Genomic DNA, 22,797 nt, shown 5'->3' with positions numbered 1-22,797 from the left:
ATAATAGGTGTTGTGATTTATAATATCAAATAATGGTTAACAGATTTACTTGTTAAAAAATGGCATTTTGTGCTAGAATAAATCATTAAGGAAATTAAATGAATTATATATTAAGATTTTAAACAATATTGATATGTATGTATTCGATAAAAAAAAATCTTTTATTCCATTTTATGCCTTATATTTTTGCAATTTAGCAAAAAAAAGGTCTTCATAATATAGATTGAGATCAAACAGCATGTTTACCTTGAACCGACAGCCGGCATCTCTAAAGGCGCAGGGCACGGCCGCGGCGGCGGCGGCGGCGGCGGCGCAGTGGTCGCGCAGGTGCGCGTCGAGCTCGTCCCGCGGCACCGCGCGCGCCGCGCAGCGCTGCGGGCACGGCACCGGCGCGCGCGAGCACATCGCGCCGTGCGCCGACACCGTGTCCTGCATCAACACAGACCCATTATCAACACTGGATATGGCATGACCAATTAAACATCGGAATATAAAACAAGTCGTTTCCCCAGTAATGAACATTTGATAAACTTTAAACTATGAAATTATATTATTAAAATGTTTAAATGTAACAAATAAGAAACAATATAATTACGGAATATTAGCTGTTATAGCTAGCGGTAGACTGGCATGACTGGTGACAATACTAATTGACACACTTCTCAGACTGCACTACACATCACCAAGATCAGTGTAACCACTTTTTCATACCGGAATAAGAGTCGTACTATACTATTTGTGTCCCAATCACATATATTATTATAAATATTCATTATTGAAAGTATTTGAATTCCGTTAGCATTCCAACAATAAATAAATTCAAGACTCGACTCGTTGAATAGTAATTCCAACTTGCGACGGTTGCAAATAAAAACCAGACCTAGATTTAAAATTCAAATGCCATAAATCATTCTCGCACCAATAGATTAATATGTCTCTAATTCCCCTCTCGCGTGACTATAATTACAACGATTGTGTTTAATCATGGAATTATAAGAACCCTGTTTCACACCTCACTAGAATTTCAAAAAATAAAATAAATCTCCATTTAAAACTGTTTTAAAAGGCTATTCCATTATTATATAGCGAACTAGTACATCGTAAAACTAAGAACATAAAATTTTACTTTTACTTCCTTACAACAAAGCAAATCGATACAGTTTTGGTGACTATCGAAACGAAAAATATTTGAATGGTAGACATTACTCTTATGCTATAATATGCATACCATTAGATAATGTAGTTGCTTCACCAATAAAATAAACTTTAAAAGGGCTAAAAATCAAGCTTTGAGTAAAATAAGTTATGCAGTTGATAGGATATATTTAATATCCGCCAGGATAGCGACCACCATACACAAAAGGTATTAAAACCCGGCATAGTGGCCCACGTAAGTGTGTTCCGGGATCAGCCTGTGTATATCCGTTTCCAAAAGACTGCCGAGGGTAGTCGTCTCTCGTCAATCGACTTTCTGTTGGACCTCACTTCACTTGCCATCAGGTGCAGGTCACTTTGCCGTGGCAATATACGAAAAAACAGGTTATGGATTTTGATATAATAGTTACAGAACAAAAAGCTAGCGCGTTCCTTACCTGTGTGTACCTCTGGCCGCAATGCTTGCAGGGCACGAGCCGCTTGCTGCAGTGCTGCTGGAGGTGCTGCTGCGTGTGGCGCCGCTGCACCTTCGCGCCGCACTTGTTCTCGCAGTACACCGGCTCGTGACCGCAGTTGCCTTGGTGCTCCTGGAAATTATCAACAATCATTAGTGATGAGAATATTTTCTACTGCTGAATATTGTATTGTGTTGAAAATTGGTACGGGTCCATAGTAAGTATGGTCATTTTAAAATGATTATAAGGTTTTAAGACGAAGTTCATTGAAACTTAACAAACCCCTTACCCAATAAATGTTATGTTCCGCTTTTAAGAGCAAAGAAAATTGACTTTTATCCTAACAAGTTTTATAATACTGTTTTATGTACCACAAAATTTAATAGTTCTAAAATTTCCTTCAGTTACTTATTACTGTTGTATGCATACTGCATGCAAATCACATTACCACAAACAAAAATTAGAATCCCTAATCAAACAAAACCAATCATCCATAAAACTTTATGAAACGGTATGTGATTTGTGCCAAACGTTAACTAACAGTTTGTCGTTGTTAGCCGAAACTAGATTACGGTGTCATGGCCGCTGAAATTCTGCACTAAACAGATGTACCATGGGCCCAACGCGAATATTACGTCCATTATTTATTAACATGTGGTTAGTTTGGGGAGTTTAATAGCTTAAAAATTAATGTTTCAAATGGAGTAGTTTTTGTTTTGTGATTCGGAGAATAAAGGTTAATAGACCAGTATCCGGTCTTGGACATTTGTTTTATATTCAAGTTTTAATGATCCTATAGTACTTTTAATTCAATTTGGTCATAACAAGCTAATATTAAAACAAGAGTAGATTATAACTACAGATTTAATAGTTTTTAGAATGCCAATTACTGTTTGCTTCAGATGTGGATGACCACATGAACCTTCGGTTCTCAATTTTTAGAAAATGGAATAAGTGCGCACGCGTTTCAGAATTTTATGTGCTTGAAACAACAAAGTAAGTGCACCGTTACAATTTTATGTGCCTAGAATAAAAACACATAAAATGTGGACTTAGTGAAATAATGTTTTGAACGTATGTCAAATCTGCCAACCCGCACTAGGCCAGCGTAGTGCACTAAGGCCTTAACCATCTCATCACCAATCTCAACCATCATGTAGGAGAGGAAGTTCATTCCCAGCAGTCGGCTGTATACTATAATTTAGGGCTATTATTATTATAATACTGTACCTCCAGGGCACTGCCAGAGAACTCCTTGTGGCAGTGGTCGCAGTTGGCGCGACGGCGCGGGCACGTGTAGCGCAGGTGGTCCTGCATCAGCACGCGCGGGATCATCGCGCCGCACTGCGCTGCGCACAGCACCGCATCGTGCTTGCACGTATTCAGATGCGCCTGCGCAACAATAACACTCATATTAGTTTAAGTGTCCTGCCCGATACATCAATTACAGACGTTAGATCTTAACAGTCAATGGTATTATGTTTATCTGTGTTGTACACCAAGTGAACAGAACCCGATTAGTAGGAACGACCATGGTAGCTTATTTCATACGTTCTATGGTTTTCAACACAATAAGGTCCCGTCAATCCAGGAAAATATATTTGTCACTGACTATTTTAAAACTGTTTAATGCGAGTCATAAATATTTATTTTATATTCAAATCAATTGGTTGACGCGGTGATGACAAACCCAGGTGGACTCCACAAATAAGGAAAATATTTCTACTGTTATTTCAGTGGGTTAATTACACAAATTGTTAACGTTTATCGACTATCAACAAAAATTAATGTAAGGATATTGATAAAATACTTATTGCTTTTGAGTATACCACAACAAAACATCATAGATTCCAGTTAAAAAATTAAAAGCGATTCATCTTGTCAGATGTTCATTAGCATAACGTTAGAATGCGGGCTACGCACGTTCCCCAAACGCGTAAATGTCGAACCACACGCAACACAGATAACAATACGTGTCAAACCCGACGTGCGACGTGACATCGGGCTTGATTGATCGGCGGCCGGCGATCCAACGCGATCTACTAACAACTTATCTGTTCACTAATATTTACCAACTCACCTTCAACTTGCGGAGTTCGTCCGACCACTGGCATCCTTCCTTGTGATGGATGCAGTACACCACGGAGCCCATTATCGCCTTCTCAGACTCAGGGTCCGGATATATCTGCAACAAGCGAAATATAAATTAAAACATACATACAAAAATAATTTATTAAAATAAAAACAAATACCTCTGCTCCACTGTTGAAAGAAACAACCTTTTTAATCTTTGATATTATAAATTTAATCATTTTTACAGATTTTTTTTAAATTTGGAAAATCACTTTTTTGTAAATAGAACACACAACGTCAAAAGCAACGGTTGCCGCTAAGACTGATTGGGGCGCCTGCCGCACTGGCATAACGGATTAAATAGGACAACGCGATTAAAAATAAACCAACATCTCAAAAAGAGTATAATAAAACGCGTGCGTGTGTGCGCGCCCGCGTGTAGTGTACGCACCGTACTTTCGAATATGGAACACATAGTGCGGAAATATGCAAAATGGCCGCTGTGTTTTTCGCGCGCAATGCGTAGGTACAGGGGAGCGTTCGAAGCAAAGGACTGATACGGAATGCGTTCCCGTTTGTACGTATTCGTTATCTTTATGGGTGCAACGAACAGATGGCTGACGCTGTGGAGCGGCGTTCCCTCGCGCTCGTCTACAGATAAGCGTGATTTTTCACTTCCCAAACCGACCGAGTAATGGAATGAGCAAATACAATCGTGTGGATGCCTTTGAAAGCGGTGCTTTCACATGGCTAAGCTAATTTTTCTGTGAAACCCGCCGTCTGTAACTCTAATGTATTTGTTGACGCGCCACTGTTGAGATGTGCATTTCGAATGGATAATGTCTGGGAATGTTTGTAAACAACACAAATTAAGAATCCAAAAGTTAAATAGATGTCACTACCGTGCGCGCCGCGCCGCTCCGTCTACTTTATACAAAGCGTCACTCACACTCCGAGTGTTTTACATTGAGAACATTTTCGGTGGTGGTCGGTTTTAGTGATGGAATATAGCCAGCAACGAATGCGTCATTAAATTAAAAGTGTTAAAGTTCAAACTCGTTACGTAGTACGAGCGTTCTATTTACAAACATTGATGCATGTGGTCATCGGCATGGATGCCGCATAACCGTACCTTCGCATCCATATTCTGTTCAAGTAAAACAAAGTACGCTATCCTAACTGATACGCGGTGTGCATTATGGACTTTAATTTTGAGTATTAAAGTCGAATGTTGCACTCAAACTGTCTAAATCTAGGTGCAACCGAAGTTGGTAGTGTATAAATTTTCAAATATAGAATGTTATTTGTGTCGTATTCTAAAAAGATGGACAGCGATGTGTTGAGCTCTCCCGCATCGGTCATTTATAGAACTCGTTGTATGGCGAGCGACTCAGTGCAAGAAGGTAACAGATTGCTGGGCGAACTCAACGGTTACACCGTTCTGGTTGTAGCGAGAAATCCGAGCGTAAGGATAGTGAGATGAGGATGTTATTCTGCCATTAGCGTATCGTGTAATTTGTAGATAACGGAGTGAGAAGTTACAACAATCACACGAAGTTACAAGTACGACACATCCGTATTCAACACCCGAACGTTCTATCATTATTACAAACACTGTCGGTTGACAAACGACTTGATTTTCAATTGCTTTTCGCTGGATTTAAATGTGATGAGAATAAAAATAACTAGATACTTCTTACATAAGAATTATTATGGATTATTTTTCAATGTATTAGGCTGTTTAAATTGGAAATAAATTTATCAGAAAACCGCAAATCAACCCACACAGATCAAGGCGCGGCCTCAGAGCAAGAACAAGGCGTAATAAAATAAGAATAATTAAATTGAATATTTGACGTGATTAATTCAAATGTAACTATCGTCTTGCGAAATGCTGTCATGCAGACCCGTAAAAGGCAATCGGACCTCACACCTACACGGTAGAATTGAAAATATATGTCAATAATTAATTAAATCACATTACGGCCAGGACGTCTCACAGAGGCTGATAATCATCTTTTAAATATAAATCACGCATCTATCCCCGAAGGCGTATGCAGAGGTGCAAGCAGGGCACCCACTTTTCGCCAAGTGTATTCCCTCCCATGATGTGATAGGGGGCGAGTCTATCTCTATATCCCAATAAATAACCCAAATGTCACTCTGCCCCACGCGGGATTCGAACCCAGGACCCCAGGGCGCTGCCGTACTGCGCATGAAGTAAAACTACGCCACCGAAGCAGTCTTTTATATGTGACCATACAAATTAAAACAAAAAAATGCTAAATTATAATTAAAAGTTTGGCAATATTTTGATAGCTGATTAACTTACGTAAATATCAAGTCATATCACACGAAAATGGTAAACTACAATTAGAACACTTCAGGCTACAACCTATTATGATATTCCAAAATCGGAATCGAAAGAAGATCATCCGTAAACCAGCAAAGTGAGCAGTTGTAAGTTGCTTACTTACATTTCTAAAGTGGGTCATAAGATTTTAAGTCCCATAATAACTAAACACCTTTGCTTGGCAGCAAAATTCTCTGATGACACTGTTAAAAAAACAAGATGGCAGATTTTGTGTCAATCAAAATATAAGGTCGAACGTGGGAGACGTGATGCAACGGTCCTGTAGGCGTACTCGTGTAGAGCCTCGCCTTATTATCAACTATAATGTAATAAATATCCGACAGACGTACGAACCAACCAATATCGTTTCCGTATTTTTCGACTACAGGAGAGACAATTTCTCTCACATCGAGCAATAAGAGGTGTTCTTTACTCTTATATACCACTTGGTTGACTCAGTCAAGTATAACTTACTGTCGCTTCGTTAAATCGACTAAAAAGTTTGGGTAATCACTATGCTTTTATCAAGGCTAAGATGCCTAGAGGATTTAAGTAAAAATATCGAGGGTTCATTGTTTACGGTCTTTAGTAGAAACTTTTGACCTAGTGGAATCAATTTGCCGTATAAATCGTTATTGTCGTATAAAGTGTGACAAGTTGATAAATAATGCAAATATGTTATTTTTTTTGGGCAATTTGTACTATTAAGATTTGCGTAAAATGGAAAAAACATTGGGCCTAAAATGAACATTTTAAGAATATTTTTCTCATTATGGTATGTTACAAGGCATTCATTTCATGGCATATGTATATTTCTTTAGATGAAGAATAAAAATATGTATATTCCAACCTCTTAAATTCTATCCAACAAGATTGATATAATATTTTACACTGTCAAAATTAATATACACAAATGTGACATGTTCAAAACGTGGCTGTCGTAAAACGGAACGCTACGTAATTTATGGCGCGAACTTTGTTTGTGTCACTTTGTATTCTAATTTTGAAAATTATATTTTCAGGCGCCATCTTTGCCAGTTTTTAGTTTTAAAAGTTTTTAAGCTAAGAATAAGTATTCGGCTAGCAACAATGAATATGAAAATAACAGCTGGCCAACGGTGGGATTTCTTGCAAAATGATGTTAACAATCCTTTGATTTAGGTTTATCTTTATTGCTTTTAAAATAGGGTTGTAATTGCCTAATAAAATACGTAACAAGAGGTAAAGGTAAGTTTGTTTTGATATAGCTATCGACACGTGCTGACGTGGGAATGTAAACAAAGCTTTACATTTACGGAAGGATTGGTCTTGTCAAGTACCACGTAGTAAACTAAACCTTGTAGAGTTCAATGCACACACAAACATTCCGATACGGAATTTCAGTAGGCATAATGAATACGAAACTATGTCCAAAGAAATAAGCTGACTAGAATTATATGAAATTTATTATATGTACGTGATTTCATATAACTATGCAGAATTTTAAATAATATTAGTTCTTCGAATCACTAACTCTTAGTGCTAAAAGAGGTACCTATTTAAGTCTGAACCTGTATTAAAATCGCGTTTCAATACTTCAATTAAATAAATACAATAAATTTTTCTACAACATAAAAATTTAAAATTCGAATACTAAATTAATACATACATAAAAAGAACAACTTACTCCGTAATATAATTTCTTCAAGATAACATTTAAAGCGAGTAACGCCACGCACCAGCCTAGTATAAATTATAATGTAAAACAATACGAGCGATCATTATCAATGAGGAGCAGCGCGCCGAACGGAAGCGGGTTCGATGCCCGCGCGTGCTACCGTACCGCACATTCTAATGTAATTATCATAATTACATAATGCCGTTTATTACTTATCATTGTTTTTCATGTTAACGAGAAATGGTTATGTTCGAATTTTCTTGGCAAACTGTTTAATCTAATTATTAATGTTCAAGCAAAGTTAGGTTCAAAAGTCGATACAAATAAAAATAAAGTTTACGATTCTGTTTCGACAACTAGTCACATACCGATTGACAACATATTTCATTGGTAGTTACCATATTTGGACTACGCTTACCATGAGATAAGGTCACTGTCGTGCTGGCATAAAAAATACATTAAACAGTTAACTATTATGTTTTCTTACTGTCATCACAGTATCTACAATACTCGAGTAAATCTATGTTTAATTGTTAGAAGCCGCGTGCCGTCACTAGTCTTTAGTCGTGTGTTGTACTCAATGTCTTCCGGTGTTATTATTTTTTTATTAGAATATCATTTACATTCACCGAGTCTACGTTAATTACTGATGTGCAATATGACATTATTTTTCTAAACTAAAGAGTAATATTTTTAGCACATATTCAATATTCAGATAAAAAAATTGATTTCTTATTTTGATAGGTTTTCTAGATCGACCATTTAAATTCGACGCTGCATTTCTTCGAAATCAGCGCTCGGTCTTTTCATAACAACAATAAAGAATAAAACCGCTTTCATATCCACTTCCTTAGATGTTTAATATCGTTCAGATAAAAATGATTTATAACAAGTGAGATTACAACTTTCTTCACAATTCGACAGTGTAACGCGGCTCGCGTGGGAGCGCTTATTATTTCATTCACTATAAACAAAGTTTCTGAATGGACTGACGGACAGATGATTAATCATGGCGCTAATGCATGCACTGTTATTGTTTACAGTAACTATGACTGGCTTTAATCGACTAGACTATCAAATAGTCGACTAATCATTTTGATTAAACTGGCTGGTGTTCTTTTAGTCTTGACAGCTGGCTAGAATAAAAAAGAAACGACCGACATTTAAAAAGTTTTCGAAATTCGAATTTTCTCTTTTGTTATTTTAAAATTCTACCAAGATTTATTTTATAATCGATAGACAACGTGTGAGAATAAATAAAAACCTTTTTGGTGGAAATATTGAAATAAGAAAATAAGAATTAAATTAATAGAAACACGATGTATTTAATCGACGCAAATCCCCATTAAAACATTTATGTTTATAGACATATTAATACGTGTGTTTAATATCAAAACATCTGCCAATGAAGATTTAGTACAAACATCTCAAATCACGTTTTTCTACTAATGTTGATTGAAAATAGAACACTCAGAGCGAGTGCGGAACACGATATCAATTAGGTAGCCTGTCATCGCGCCGAGCGCGTATTATATTACACTACGAATTTAATTCAAACTCACCGATGGGTCTGTATAATTTTTCCTTTGCTTATTTGTATTTTTAATGTCTCTAACAGTGCACTTTTTTCGGTTGCTCGTTTATTTTTTGACAATCTTCGTTGGATTAATTTAGACTTCAGTTGAATGCGTTGATCGCGTTTGTGCACGATTCTGAACGAGGGCAATATTTTTGAAGACTACATTAAAATACAGGTATAAGAACAATAAACAACTCCAACTATATATTGTCAGACCAGTAATCGAAGTCTGGTTTCTCATAGTTCCTGGTATTTTCTGACTCAATTTGAGGTCACCGTAGTCGTCACACATCAATGATTAATAGATATTTTCTGAATATTTCTAGTGTTCTCGGTGAGAAAATTATAAAAACGTACACATGCCATTGTGGTCAAGTGCTTTATTCAATTCTTAGTATCTCCGCAACAATAACTTTTAAACGTCAGCGCTTTATTTTAGGTTCGTGACATTATGCATCTAGAATGAACGTTATTTTTTTAGCTAAAGACTGACAAAGTAAGGTACTTACTGATTGTGATTAATATTATATTACATGACGATAAACATGACATACTGAGAAGCTGCCATTACACGTGATTTTCGGAGACAGGAACACCATAACCTTAACCATTTTTTGAAATTGAAAAAAGCAGGAATCTAGAAAATATATAAAAATGGAATATGGAATATTGAAAATTATTTACCCCGCTCAAAGTTACCCAAATCATAATACATCTACATTATATAACACGATATTGATAAAATTGAAACATACATTTCCAAGTAAAGTATCAATAAATCAAGTTTTCGAAACACACCGGAAGCCCAGAGGTCACGCGTGTCGTGCCGGCACAAGTTAAACGATTCTTCGATAAACACTGTCGGCCGAATATACTGCTGGGAATTGTCCCTCACGCCATAGACCACACATGGTGAAAAGCCCATAGTGGCACGTTCTGAAGATCTATGTGCTAGGGTTAGAATGAAAGAAAATATTAAAAATATGACTACCTACCAAGGTAGTGCAGAATACTCAAATATAAAGCCCAATGAGAAATGTAGCATCGATAGTCGTCACAACAACTCTGGGCTATTTTTTTTATACTAATGTTTCGAAATGGGCTTTGTAATAATCAACAGATGACAATTGTGTCTCACATAGGGTGAGGAGAGGGGGTGGCGAGGTTTCGCTATTTGATACGTTAGTCGTCCCCCCCCCCCCCCGTCAAACCCTGGGCTATTTTATAAAGTCTTCTTTACATTTATTTGACAGAGAATCATATCAGTTTGTGTTGATCCGACCCCACTAGTATCTAATGAGGGGTAAGCAGAATCTACTAAACATTACTGTAAAGATGGAAATAAAATATTGCAGTGTATATAGTTGGCAACATTAATTCTTACTAACAAGTCGCACGTCAATTAATCAACTAATCTAAAGCACGAGAATAACCGGAGATGCGTTCTGTTAACCGTCAAGTTAATCGTACGTTGTGCAAAATTTATGAAATACGTTTACGCTTTGTGATTATAATACTGTTACTGAGTTATGAATGCTTATATGTGTTACGTAGAAGTTATCAAAAATAAAACATTTTCATTGCACAAGAATCAACAGTTTTGGTAAGAGGTTAGAACCTCTGTTCTGTTCGTCTGTCATATTTACTTCTTTTTACTCGGAAACTCAAGACAAATATCATGAAGACTTTAAAAAAAGATAACCTTTTACTTAAGGGTAAGTAAGCAATAACAACGCTTAGAAAATATTTCTACATAAACCCATCACCTGCAGTTATATAACCCGGAACCAACACCAACTCCTCGTCGACCCATTTCTCAACTATCTCATCTGGATTTGCGTCAGTCCGCTAACGAAGACTTCCTGCCATCGATCAAGCTGCGCGCGCGCACTCCGCACTCGCCCTCCACCCTGTTGTTATCCAATTGAACGCAATCAGGACTGGGAGGTCGCTGTGTATTTTCAATTGAGTTGTTTAACTTGCGAAGGTTCGAGCAATTCCCGAATGGGAATCGAATCGGCGACTTATTATTGTGATTGGCCGATGGAGGTCATGTAGTCTATTATGGGACATTGGTGTCAAAAGTAATAAGTACAATAAGTTACTATTTCATAACTATTTTTCCCTTGGCACTTTAACAAAATAGACCATTTTACGCAGCTTTTCTTCACCAGGAGGGACTGAAACAAATTTAAACAAAAAAAAAATACGAGGGTAGTTGCAAAAACAATACAAACAACGCTCTAACTGCATACCTAACCACTACAACACCTTACAAACGTAAAACATTAATTACCTTACTATAAGAAGAGTGACGTAAATAGTATCCATTCAAAAATATACCTATCCCTCTCTTAACACTGGTGATTAGAACGAGAGGTAAAACAAAATGGCTGCCGATGACGTTATTATTGTATTATTACGATCGCAGAACACATTAAAAGTCTTAACGCCTCAGTTAAAGGTATGGATAACTCATTTCTGTTTTAATGGTGTTTTTTATGGATTAGATGAAATGGTATTTTAAACTGGAATAACAAAGGGTGGCTGCTTCGTACTGCACGGCAATAAGTAGTTGGCATAAATGTAAGTAAAAGTTCTGAGGGATTAAACGAAACTATTACCGTTAACATGATGAATGAAACATAAATAGGAAGGGAGTGTAAAGAAAGTAAGCTTATAGATTGGTTTTATTACACCAACATTGTTAGATGCTAACATTAATTTTAATAATGCACTTATAGAAGAAAATTTATGTTATATTTCTTTCTTAACCCACCAGTGATACAATAGAAGACAAAGAAGCAGAAGAATTTAGTTTCAAAAATAAAGTTAATGTTTTATAAAACCTTTTTTGATGAATTATAATTCTACTTTGGTGCAATGTTAGCTAGTATTATCAAAAAGTGATTTCAATGTTCGTTTTTAGGTTAGGAAAACTCGCTTTAGAAATATATTGTTAGTTGAGCACAATAGTTAATTAGTGTAAGCCGCTTTGGTGCGGGACAGTTATTGCAAATATTTGTTCAATGAGTGACGAACGTTAAGCATGAATCACGGTCAATACAGGTAGTAATCTCATTGATAACTTGAGCTGGCATGCCCATCATATTTGCATGATTTTTTACGTGTAATGCCAGTTACATATATGCAGTTTTTTTTTTATATTCTGAATAGATTTCTTATACGGATAATAATCATCACCCAAAAATATAAATATACATATGGTCCGTGGGTGAAGTTTATTCTTTTTAAAACATTCTTTTAAAGTACCTGAGATTTTATTGCCACTTGAGATTTGTAATCGACGTATATGGGCTAGTGCGTAGTTGGTGCAATACGTTCACATCTCTCAAGCAGGTTAAAGTTGTTAATACTAAGCTTGTTAACATTCAAACCTGTCATTTTTTAAGATAACGGAGCACCAAACAGGTATAGCCAGGCATCGATCCAACCCTTGGTAAGATATATCTCTCGTTGAGCGGATGTCGCAGCCTCCGCGGCGGAAGTGACGAGTTATCGTATGCGCACGCGCACGACCCGCGACAACCCGTTGTTTGCATATAGATTATTTGTTACAATTTTTGTCATAAAACACATGTTTTTGATATGGATACAAATATTACGTTATCTTAGTAAAATAAATATTTTTCTCTCTATTATTAGTATGGTAACATTTTAGAACTGTTCGTCAATAAGACATTCCTCAAGTTATTACTTCAATACAATAAAACGCATACCTATTTGGGAGCTAAATACTATCTAAAAGCAACCACCAAAACTAAACACAAACCAGACTAGGTACTAACCATATACTCCACATGTACCATACAATGCTAGGATGGCCAATCACAGACCATTTGCGCAAGCGTAATCCAAAGTAGGGCGTCCGTACAGGCTGGCTGCAGGCGACATTCCTTGCATTTCTAGATATGTCAGTGTTTACATTTCAGTGGAATCTATTACCCAATAGTTAAAACGTTGGCTAATACGAGCGCTGCCACCTGTCGGTGAGAATTGGCAACATTGCTTATCAATGAGAATGACGAATTAAAATGTCACGAAGCGATGACGTTATGATTGTTGCGATCATTGAAATTCCATTGGATAAGTATCTTGCTTGTCTTTGCTTAGATTGAACCTTCAGCTGACTGGTAAAAAAACATGTCCCAAAGTGACAAATGTAAAGGTCACATAACACAACAGTTTCTTTCTTACAGTAATGTCATATTCCTGAGCGATAGTAGTTTTTATATTTTAAGAGGACTTTTCATATCATGAATATTATCTTTTTTCTGTTCACCGCTATCCTGGACTAATGTTCGAACTAGTAACACTAATACTGCCATCCGAGTACCTATTTACTCCCTTTCGCCAATATTTTTAAAGAGTCTCTTTAATAGAGATTCTTTTGATTCTGATTTTGAAATTAACACATATATTGTAATACATTGAAGGCTTCTGTCCAGGTTATGTACACTAGCAGTTGTCAAAGGAAGTGGTGCTCATTACGCATGCGCGGCCAGCCACCTTGCTATTACAGGTTTGGACATGTTCGGTATCCGATTTACCAAGAACCGAAGCTCGTTCTAGCCCATGGAGGTGATATTGTTAAACGATTTCATAGTTTGAAACTATCTGCCGTTTTAAATAATCGCAATCGCTTTTTCGATCTATCGCAAGAATGTATCAGAACTAAGACTTTTGACAAGCTTATAAATAATTTGTTTTGATTGGTTCATTCTAAATAAGAGATTAAAATTGGGATCATTTATTGTAAACGACCGTATGATAGCTGGTAAGTGATAGTAAATTCGCACATTTATCTGTATACTATCAAGATAAATGGTAAATGCAACTATGACATATCAATGCTCGACAGTCAACTGCAATATAGGAGACAAATTAAAACCGCAGTAAAATAAGAAGAAATAGCGTCAATAGCGCTTCGCGGATATTTCTAAGTATCGGAAAGGAAGCTGATGACAATGACATGTCATTAGATTGATTTCTGATTCGAACTCCTTTAAAAGGAAATACCTAAGGAAAAATTTTAGGCAATTGTTTTTTTTACAAAACGCATAACTCAGACTTAAATGGAACATAAATACATAGACATAAAGTTTAATAACTTAACTTTATTTAACTTCCGTTATAAAATACTTGACAATATTTCCACTTAATTGTCAAGTTCACACGCATATTCCTTTACTGAAGGATAATAAAAATTAACGCGTTCCAAGAAGTTAAGTTAATGCGCTTTAGTTAATTGGACGTAAGCGTATACCGACATTTTTAAATACTTTCTTTTTAGCCTTAGCGTACTTGGACTGTGAACTTGCGATCTTTAGTTTAACTCTTATCGATGTCAATAAGTATAGACTTCGACGTGAAAAATACTTTTCATAACTGAACCTTCTGGATTTTTTTTTAATAATCATGCTTAATTTCTGCGTTGTTATATATCTCATTATTGAGACAATATGAATATAATAATTTTAAGATATATTATGCATAACATAATTAAAATACATTTCGATGTTGGCCTAGTAATTTGTACGGAAAAAAATATTCTAAATGAAAAGGAACTGATCTGGAACCAATAACCCAGTTTATACTTATATACTTTTCTACCATTCATACATTAGGAGCTCATAAAAACTTATTTTAATATAGTTTAAACGACTTTAATTATTTAACTGGAAATAATTAAGACTTCCTGTAATAGTAAAAAATTGAACAACATGGAACTAAGCCAAGAGTTAATTGGTTTGTTTTGTTCACGTCAATTATTCTTTCAACTAAATAGTTAATAAACTTAACATAGGTTGTAATTAATGAATAATTAACGTTACCTTATCCATGTTTTAATTAATCTCTCTTTCATACTTTCATCTTTATATAAATAAATACCTACTTATAGAAAAAAACACATAGGCAGTGGCGCAACCAGAGCACCCACCTTCCGCCGTGTGTATTCCGTCCCATGATGTGATAAGGGTTGAGCCTGGCGCCATAATGGGCACATACTCCAGACTCCGGGCTGATACTGAGAAGATAATGCCAATATCACTAATACCCGGGAGTCGAACCCGAGACCTCAGCACTGCATTCGTACCATACAACTACACTACCAAGGCACTTATAGAAAAATATATCCATAATATTATGTCTATTGCTAAAATTATATCAAGCAAAACAAATAAGTGAACACTAAAGTAATAGAATTACCGAGTAAGTTGTTGTTACTTCTCCAATCTCTACAATTCAGTTTCATTCTGGGGTGACTTTCGTCACATGCTAGCACTGAATACACACTTTATACACAAGAAATTATGGCACTGTTCCGTTTTAAACACAATATTACTTAATATACTTAGCCATCGAAATAACTTTAAATACAAAACTAATTGCAAAACAGTCAATAAAAATCCTCACCTCAAGTAAGTCGTATAGGAACTCCACATAACTCATTTTGCACACCGGGTCACAATGACGAGGTCTGAGTTCGATTGCCGACTGGCTGCCTATGGACCCGTGGTCGGCCGCCCACGCTCGCCACGCATGGCGACTAATCAGACAGATTTGCACAATATTACCGCTTTAAACGTTTTTTTGCACCTAAATGTCAATGTTCTGTGTTAATTTGAAGGTTTAGCTTTATTGATTTTACGTTTACCTATGATTGGTATTGATATTATAATGATGTGTATTGTGTGAATTTGTTAGCAGGCAGACCAGCATGGGGTTTATAGCGGGTAGTAATCCGGTATACCCCGCTTTTCGCTAGTAGGTGGGCATACAAGAAGATTTTCCCCATGAAAAGAAATGGTATATCACATAGACAAAAAAAAATAAAAAAAAACAGCGGGTTTAAAATCATATTCTACTAATCCCGCATAGAAATATGGTGCCCATAAAGACTAGGCAGAGACTATATAAAAATACAATAACCATAATGTAACCACCGTAAACAATTCATTTCTAACAAAAGTTTCCATAACAAACCCAATTTAACTTCGGAACGATTTAATCGGAGAAAATCTTCAAAATGTCTATGGGCGTAACGGAAACGCGTCCCTATTGCGTTACCAACAAGTGCCATAAAGTAAAAAGCATTTACTGACTCGCGAATCATCGAAACCGGTCTAAAAGTAGGCTTGCAAAATACACAGCCTGCAGAGTGTGCAACCGTGCGCGATTTCTCGAGGACAAACAACCATAGATATTTCGCGGCTGTATGTCATAATTCCTGTGCCTATGTGGACATGTGGTCACGTTATTGAATTTTAGGCAGTCTTTGTGTGATGTTTACTAATATTTTTAGACTAAGCTATGTTGTCTAAAAATATTAGTACTCTTGTTTGTCCTGGATTGGACACATTGATGTTGTTGTTTCCCGTGTTAGGAAGCTTATCTATGTTTTTAAAATCCTTAGACATATTGCTGATTATTCTTTGTTAAAACAGGTATATTATGCTCTAGTGCAATCCATATGCACCTATTGTATCACTGTCTGGGGAAATTGCTCAAAAACAATTATTCTTCGACTCGAAAGAGCTCAAAGGGCAGTTCTTAAAGTAATGACTCGCCGATCTATTCTATTTCCAACTAGTGAACTTTATCGCAATTGCAAAGTGTTAACCATTCGTCAACTTTTTATTCATCGCGCAGTATTACGCAAACACTTGCAAACCCTATATGACCCAGACTTCTGTAAAAAGAAACGCAGATCAGATAAAATCTGCCGGGTTGAACGCAGTAGAACAGTGTTTGCTGGTCGAAATTTTTATTATATGAGCCCTAGGTACAACCTAGGGCTCATAATAAAATTAACAAAATTCTTAATTTATATCCTATGACATACAGGAAATGTAAAGTGACCCTCTGTAATTGGCTTATGACTCTTTCATATGACGCCACAGAGAATCTCTTATTATTATTATGATGTACCCAACCACAATCAGAAGGTTAGTTCTTATTTACTTTTGTTAGACTTTGTGAAATTCGCTCTGCATACGTACTCACACACACACACACACACACACACACACACACACACACACACACATACACATACACATACATACACACATACATACATACACACATTTATTTTTATATTCCTTTTTTTTTATTACTTTAAAACCCTTGTAACTATGTTCATGTCTGGAGGTGGGCGCTGCTAACTGCGACACAGTTATCCCTCTAACTACTGTAGTTAGCAACATATAATTGTACTCTATGTTTATTGTAATGTTTATTGTTCCAAATAAATTATGTATATTTTTTTTAGAGAAACCGAAATTATTGTAACTTATCATTTGTTTGGCCATAGCATTACGTTATACGTAATACTATGGACATTTACCTTTATTCCGTACTTCACTCCGTAGCTCGATACTTCAAAACCCTTATAAACTTAAACACAAAAATACAAAGCACTTACAAAAGAGAATCAAATTACATACAGATTTAAAACATCCATCGTGCTGTGCATTCAAATCATTTAATAGAACAGTAATGACAGTGTTACTTAGTAATCAAAGGGAACGGAGGCTGGTACAGCCCGGGGCGCGGATGCGCGGGTCGCGGGCAACTACCGTGGGAACAAAACAAAACCAGGGTTAAAGGGACTAGCAAAAACTGAAATTTTAATTAGGTAGGCGTGGCTTATGCAAGTTTAAAATATCATGTAGTAATCGAAAGGTTTATACAAAATAGAAATTCGGGTTCGTTGTAAAATTTCGCATGAGTCATATTTTTTTGTGTACGCATTTGCGGTATCACGTAGCGTATATCTGGCACGCATATTAAATTAAATCCTAGGACGTGTGTGACTGTATTACCGGGTACGTTTATTTGACAAAAGCAATCTATAAAGACGTTGTGCAAGAACCTATTATGAATAGAATTTTAAAGTTGCAACTAGTACTGGTTAGAGTAGAGGTCTCAGATTACGGACTCCGGTCTGAGCACGATGACCTCAACAAAATATCAGACTCATGAATTAGCATCAGATTCATAGCGAGTTCTAATAAAAATGAATGGTTACCATTACGTCGTTAAATCCAAAAGTTCACATCGGTATTACAAAACAGTTAATAACAAAAAAGCGATACGAATGCAACATGGCCGCTAACGTGACATATTAAAAAAAAAACAACATAGCGGATACAATTACCAGAGTTCTACTTATAAATGCGAATTGGATTTGTTTTTTTATAAACCGGTGCAGTTCGACACGGTTGTATTATTGAAGTGTGATCGTGATTTTTCATGCTCAATAACACGGTAATATGTGCAGAGTGAATTTGTTTAAGAGCATATATGAATCGATGACTTTCCATCGAATCTATATCTTGTTAGATGAAACTATATTTCGTTATTCATTGTTCCTTTGCTTGAGCTGAGAATAATGAACTGTATTATAGAGTAAATGTGTTTCATAAGATTGCGTTAAATTTTGTCAAATAGTATGAACGTATCTTTTATTTTTTATCTGGTAAATGTAAACAGATATTTTATAAAAAAATCGTTCATTAGGTAAAGAAATAAAAATGTAAACAAGAGAAGACCTAGTTTTAATTTAAATAAAGTACAAGAGATACAATTACATATGACTGACATAATATATTTTCCATAAACACAAAAATAATATCTTCCAAAAACTTTCATCCCAAGAATCAATAAAGTCGATTGTGAACGGTCCAATGTAATTTGGAATGCATGCTCCGAACGTGTACGGGCCAATAAATTAGGGAGAGGTGCGCACGCGCATCGTTGAGTGATGACTAATGTTTGTTTGTCTGTGGACCCATGTGGGATTTTCACAGGATTTTAAATTATTCCTATGCTACAGTATTAGTAACATCATTATCATATTAAAGTTACTTTCGTTTGTGAGTGTTTCTTTGTCATGTCGCCTTCATTTAAGTGTATTTGTCCCTCTTTCTTATCGATTATCAGTACTAGATGTCACATTTCAATCTTTATCGTGTTTTTGGGAATCTTTCTATTCGTATTTATTTCTTTTTAAGTATATTACAATATTGTTTATCTAGTCCACTTGAAAATTCTCCAAAAATATTTACAATTGGATGTTCTCTAATTAAAAAAAAAGCTTTCTCCTTGTACTTTTAATTTAAAATCTTTATTGACCGTGAAATTGCTAATCAAGTAACTTTAAAATACTGTTATGGCTAAAACTTAAAGCTCCTTATTTTCATATACCTATAATATGTTTGATATAAGTGAATACTTTATTACAATTCAAAACATATTCCCACGAAATTTATATTGTGATGGTGTTTATCGTCCACTCAATTGTGAAGCCTGTACTTAAGTATTAAGGATCATAATAAAGACGATTGACTGCCAAAGACACCGGAAATCATGTGCGGTCGGATTATACGGATCGCGATCCGATTGTGCCGCCATATTTAAATATGGCCGCGCATCCGGTCAATTAAGAGTCGATTTGTCGATAATATTAATTATTGTATGGGATTTTATAACATAGTTTAGTAATTTAACTGACTCGTTAAAAGCAATTTAATATCTATTCTTCATTTAAAGTACCTATTTGATAACAAAATATTAAAAAAATCTTAAAGTATCTTATTTACCGATTAAGTTTTGAATATTGTAAAAAATGGGTTAAGCTATTCTAAATATTATTTGTAACGTAAATATAATGGGGTAACATTTTGTTAATTTTTTTTTCACAGAAAAGCAATTTACTCAAATCTACCAAATATTAGGTGAGTACGTTACGCGTTAGCTATAAAAAATAATGCCCATTTACCCACACGCGAGAACCTTGCTATTAAAGTAAAATTCATATATCAGCAGCTATCAAATTAATGAATGAATTAAACTGACCGGTAATTCCCATATTATAACACGGCCAATGTGAGTTGGTCATGCAACAGACGATTCATTAGACTTTAGAGGATTAGGTGTCATTAACAGTTAAATCGCTGCGGGCACGACCAAAAGCGTGCTTCCGATACTATGTTACCTGAGCCATTCATAAATTCGAAGTTCTAGGAAGCAAAAGGTACAATCTTACTTTAATATTTTGAAGGTAGCACATATATTAGGGTTTTCATGTCTTTTTAGTAGGATGTACCATTTATTTCTTTCCTAGATCTACTTTAAAAGCAGGAAAATTAAAAGATGTAATATAAATAATAAGTCTATGAAATAAGTTTGTATTACACACAGTTTAAATATTTTATTATAAATATTTAACTTTCTAGTTTTTAGTTCAATTAATTTAGTTTTCTCTTATGTTCGTATTAATATCGACATTCGTATACTTCTCAATGCCTAATTTTTTCTTATACCCAAAATTGTACTTATTACAAATCATGCACTTTGCTACCTTGTTATTGTTTTTTTCTTTACCTTATCCAAGTTAAACAAGAAAAAAAATGTTCCTCCACAGCTCTCGAAAATCCCGATTTAATCCAGTGTTCCATATCCATTCAATGTATGATTATTATAAATTTAAAAAACCTTTCGATCATAAAGGACACGCCAAATGACGGGTTGCCAGCTTTGAAAAATGATAATTGGCGCATAATCACGGACACTGATTGATGTTTGAAACCCTTTTCGATTGTATACTACGTTTAATTATAACAGTAGGATATGAAATCGTCTTCAAAATATAATCTGGTCGCTTTTATGAAGTTAAATGAAACATTTTGGAACGTTTTGGTTGAAGTGTGTTATTTATGGTCGTTTGTTGAATTGTCGGTGGTCTCACGATCTGTAGATTATGTGTGGATGAATTTTAATATCGATTTGAACATTGAAGACACTGCGATGCACTTTATAATGTTTGCTTTAATGAGGTACTGAACAAATTGCATCATATAATTGAGCTATTAAGGAAAACAACGTTTATTTACAACGAGTAAACATAAAAACAACAAAGGCAACTCTATGAAAATAGTACAAGGAAGTTCATTTACAGCCACGTTTACAAAAAGCAGATTTCATGTTACAACACATACACGTGATGCCATTAAAGCCTACGTTCCATTTCTTTGGTTATCAAAGCGCCAAAATTTAAAACTAGAACACCAAATCCAGCGCCGGTAACACAAAGTAATCTATTTACAGTATCAAAGATCAGAGAGTAAAGGGCCCTAGACATAAGCCAACAAACAGAAGGGCCGTGGACACAAAACAGACTGCGACCTGCCTTTGTTTAGATCTTTTATAAATAAATCCCAAGTAGCTCTTTGAGTTACTTCAATGTTGCCAGGTCTATAAAAAACTGTTTGCTTGAAGAAGGGAAATATGGCCCGGTTTTTGTGACAGTTGGCATTAATGGGGCTGTTTAGATTTGTACTAATGTAAACGAGGAGTAATTTTGCCGCTAATTGTACGCAATTCTAGTATTGTGAGGGCAATGCGTTATGCGACATATCTAACAAGGTTACGACATAAGCTGTGTGAGATGTTGACACACTTGACTTTTCATATTTATTACGATATGTAAATAAATTATATGTTCCCGCGGTACAGGCGAAAATAACTGAATAAAAAAATATTTTATCTTCATGTACTAGATAAAAAAATATACATTGCCACACAAAAAAACAACTCTCAGCCAACTGTCGGTATCAGCTGATCGTGGGTCCATGTTTAATAAATCCTCTTAAGAGCAGGTAAGTATACTTTTTTGACATGCCATCGCCGTCAGCTGTTCGTTCAATGGGCGCGTGCATTCGAAAATCTTCCGAAATATACAATTTAAAGCGCCCTTCCGCCAATGTGGCCGAACATCTGCTGCGTGCAGGTGCTAGCGTTGGAATTTTTGAATTTCGAACGCAGTTGGCTTTTAAAAATCGACGTATTTTTTTTTTCTTCAACTGCCATTAAATTATACACAGCCAGTATTAATTATTTAAAACCAAATACTCGAACACGCGTGGCGAACTGGCATGAAATTAAACGCTTTCTTTTTTAAATATACCTATTTTTATTGGTTTCAAATTTAATTTGATACTAAAAATATTAACAGCAGAAAAATACCAACTTCCCAGTAAAACGTAATAAAAACAGATTTCACCATTGTACTTTTTAAACTTGGACTATGAAAACACAAATATCCTTTGACGCACATCTTATTATTATCAATCATAAACATCCTCTTTTCTACTGGAGTGTTAACTCGAGGCGGAAACGTCATGTTATGAAGGGTTTTTGCGCATCCGCGCTGGATTCATATTTTCATATCGCAGTGATGTGGGTATCGAGATATCCTTCGTATCGGATATCGCATCCGTTCAGGTTACGATTACATTGGAAGACTTTTAGCGGGACTCTGGATTATAAGACTTAAGTCTAAACTTAAATCATTTCACTTATTTGGAAAACTAGTAGCTGCTGTTTGTAATTATTACAGTAGCAAGATAACGGCACGCACTGTTTGATGTTTAACCACCGTAAAGAGATAAAATAACTTATTTATCTTTATAATGTGAAGCACAAGATAATGCTATTG

At 35.6% G+C, this 22,797-nt stretch overlaps 1 protein-coding gene across 4 annotated transcripts in view; it reads right to left on the bottom strand.

Moving 5' to 3' along the window:
- The window catches only part of LOC115454859 (TNF receptor-associated factor 4), a 109,180-nt gene that overhangs the window by 3,934 nt on the left and 82,449 nt on the right, over window positions 1–22,797 (bottom strand). For 3 of the 4 annotated variants that reach the window (XM_037439659.1, XM_037439657.1, XM_037439656.1), the window contains 4 exons: window positions 3,691–3,795; window positions 2,841–3,002; window positions 1,593–1,742; window positions 247–429 (listed from right to left, as the gene is read on the bottom strand). In XM_037439659.1, coding sequence (XP_037295556.1) covers window positions 247–429; window positions 1,593–1,742; window positions 2,841–3,002; window positions 3,691–3,795 — 600 coding nt within the window. Of the gene's footprint in view, window positions 1–246; window positions 430–1,592; window positions 1,743–2,840; window positions 3,003–3,690; window positions 3,796–3,862; window positions 4,088–22,797 lie in introns of those variants that run through there. The other variant, XM_037439658.1, reaches the window with a different exon arrangement.

The sequence above is a fragment of the Manduca sexta genome, chromosome 17 (assembly GCF_014839805.1).
Source record: "Manduca sexta isolate Smith_Timp_Sample1 chromosome 17, JHU_Msex_v1.0, whole genome shotgun sequence".
Classification (NCBI taxonomy): Eukaryota; Metazoa; Arthropoda; class Insecta; order Lepidoptera; family Sphingidae; genus Manduca; species Manduca sexta.
Note: the sequence above shows the minus strand (reverse complement) of the source record. Positions and strands in the feature narration are given on the sequence as shown.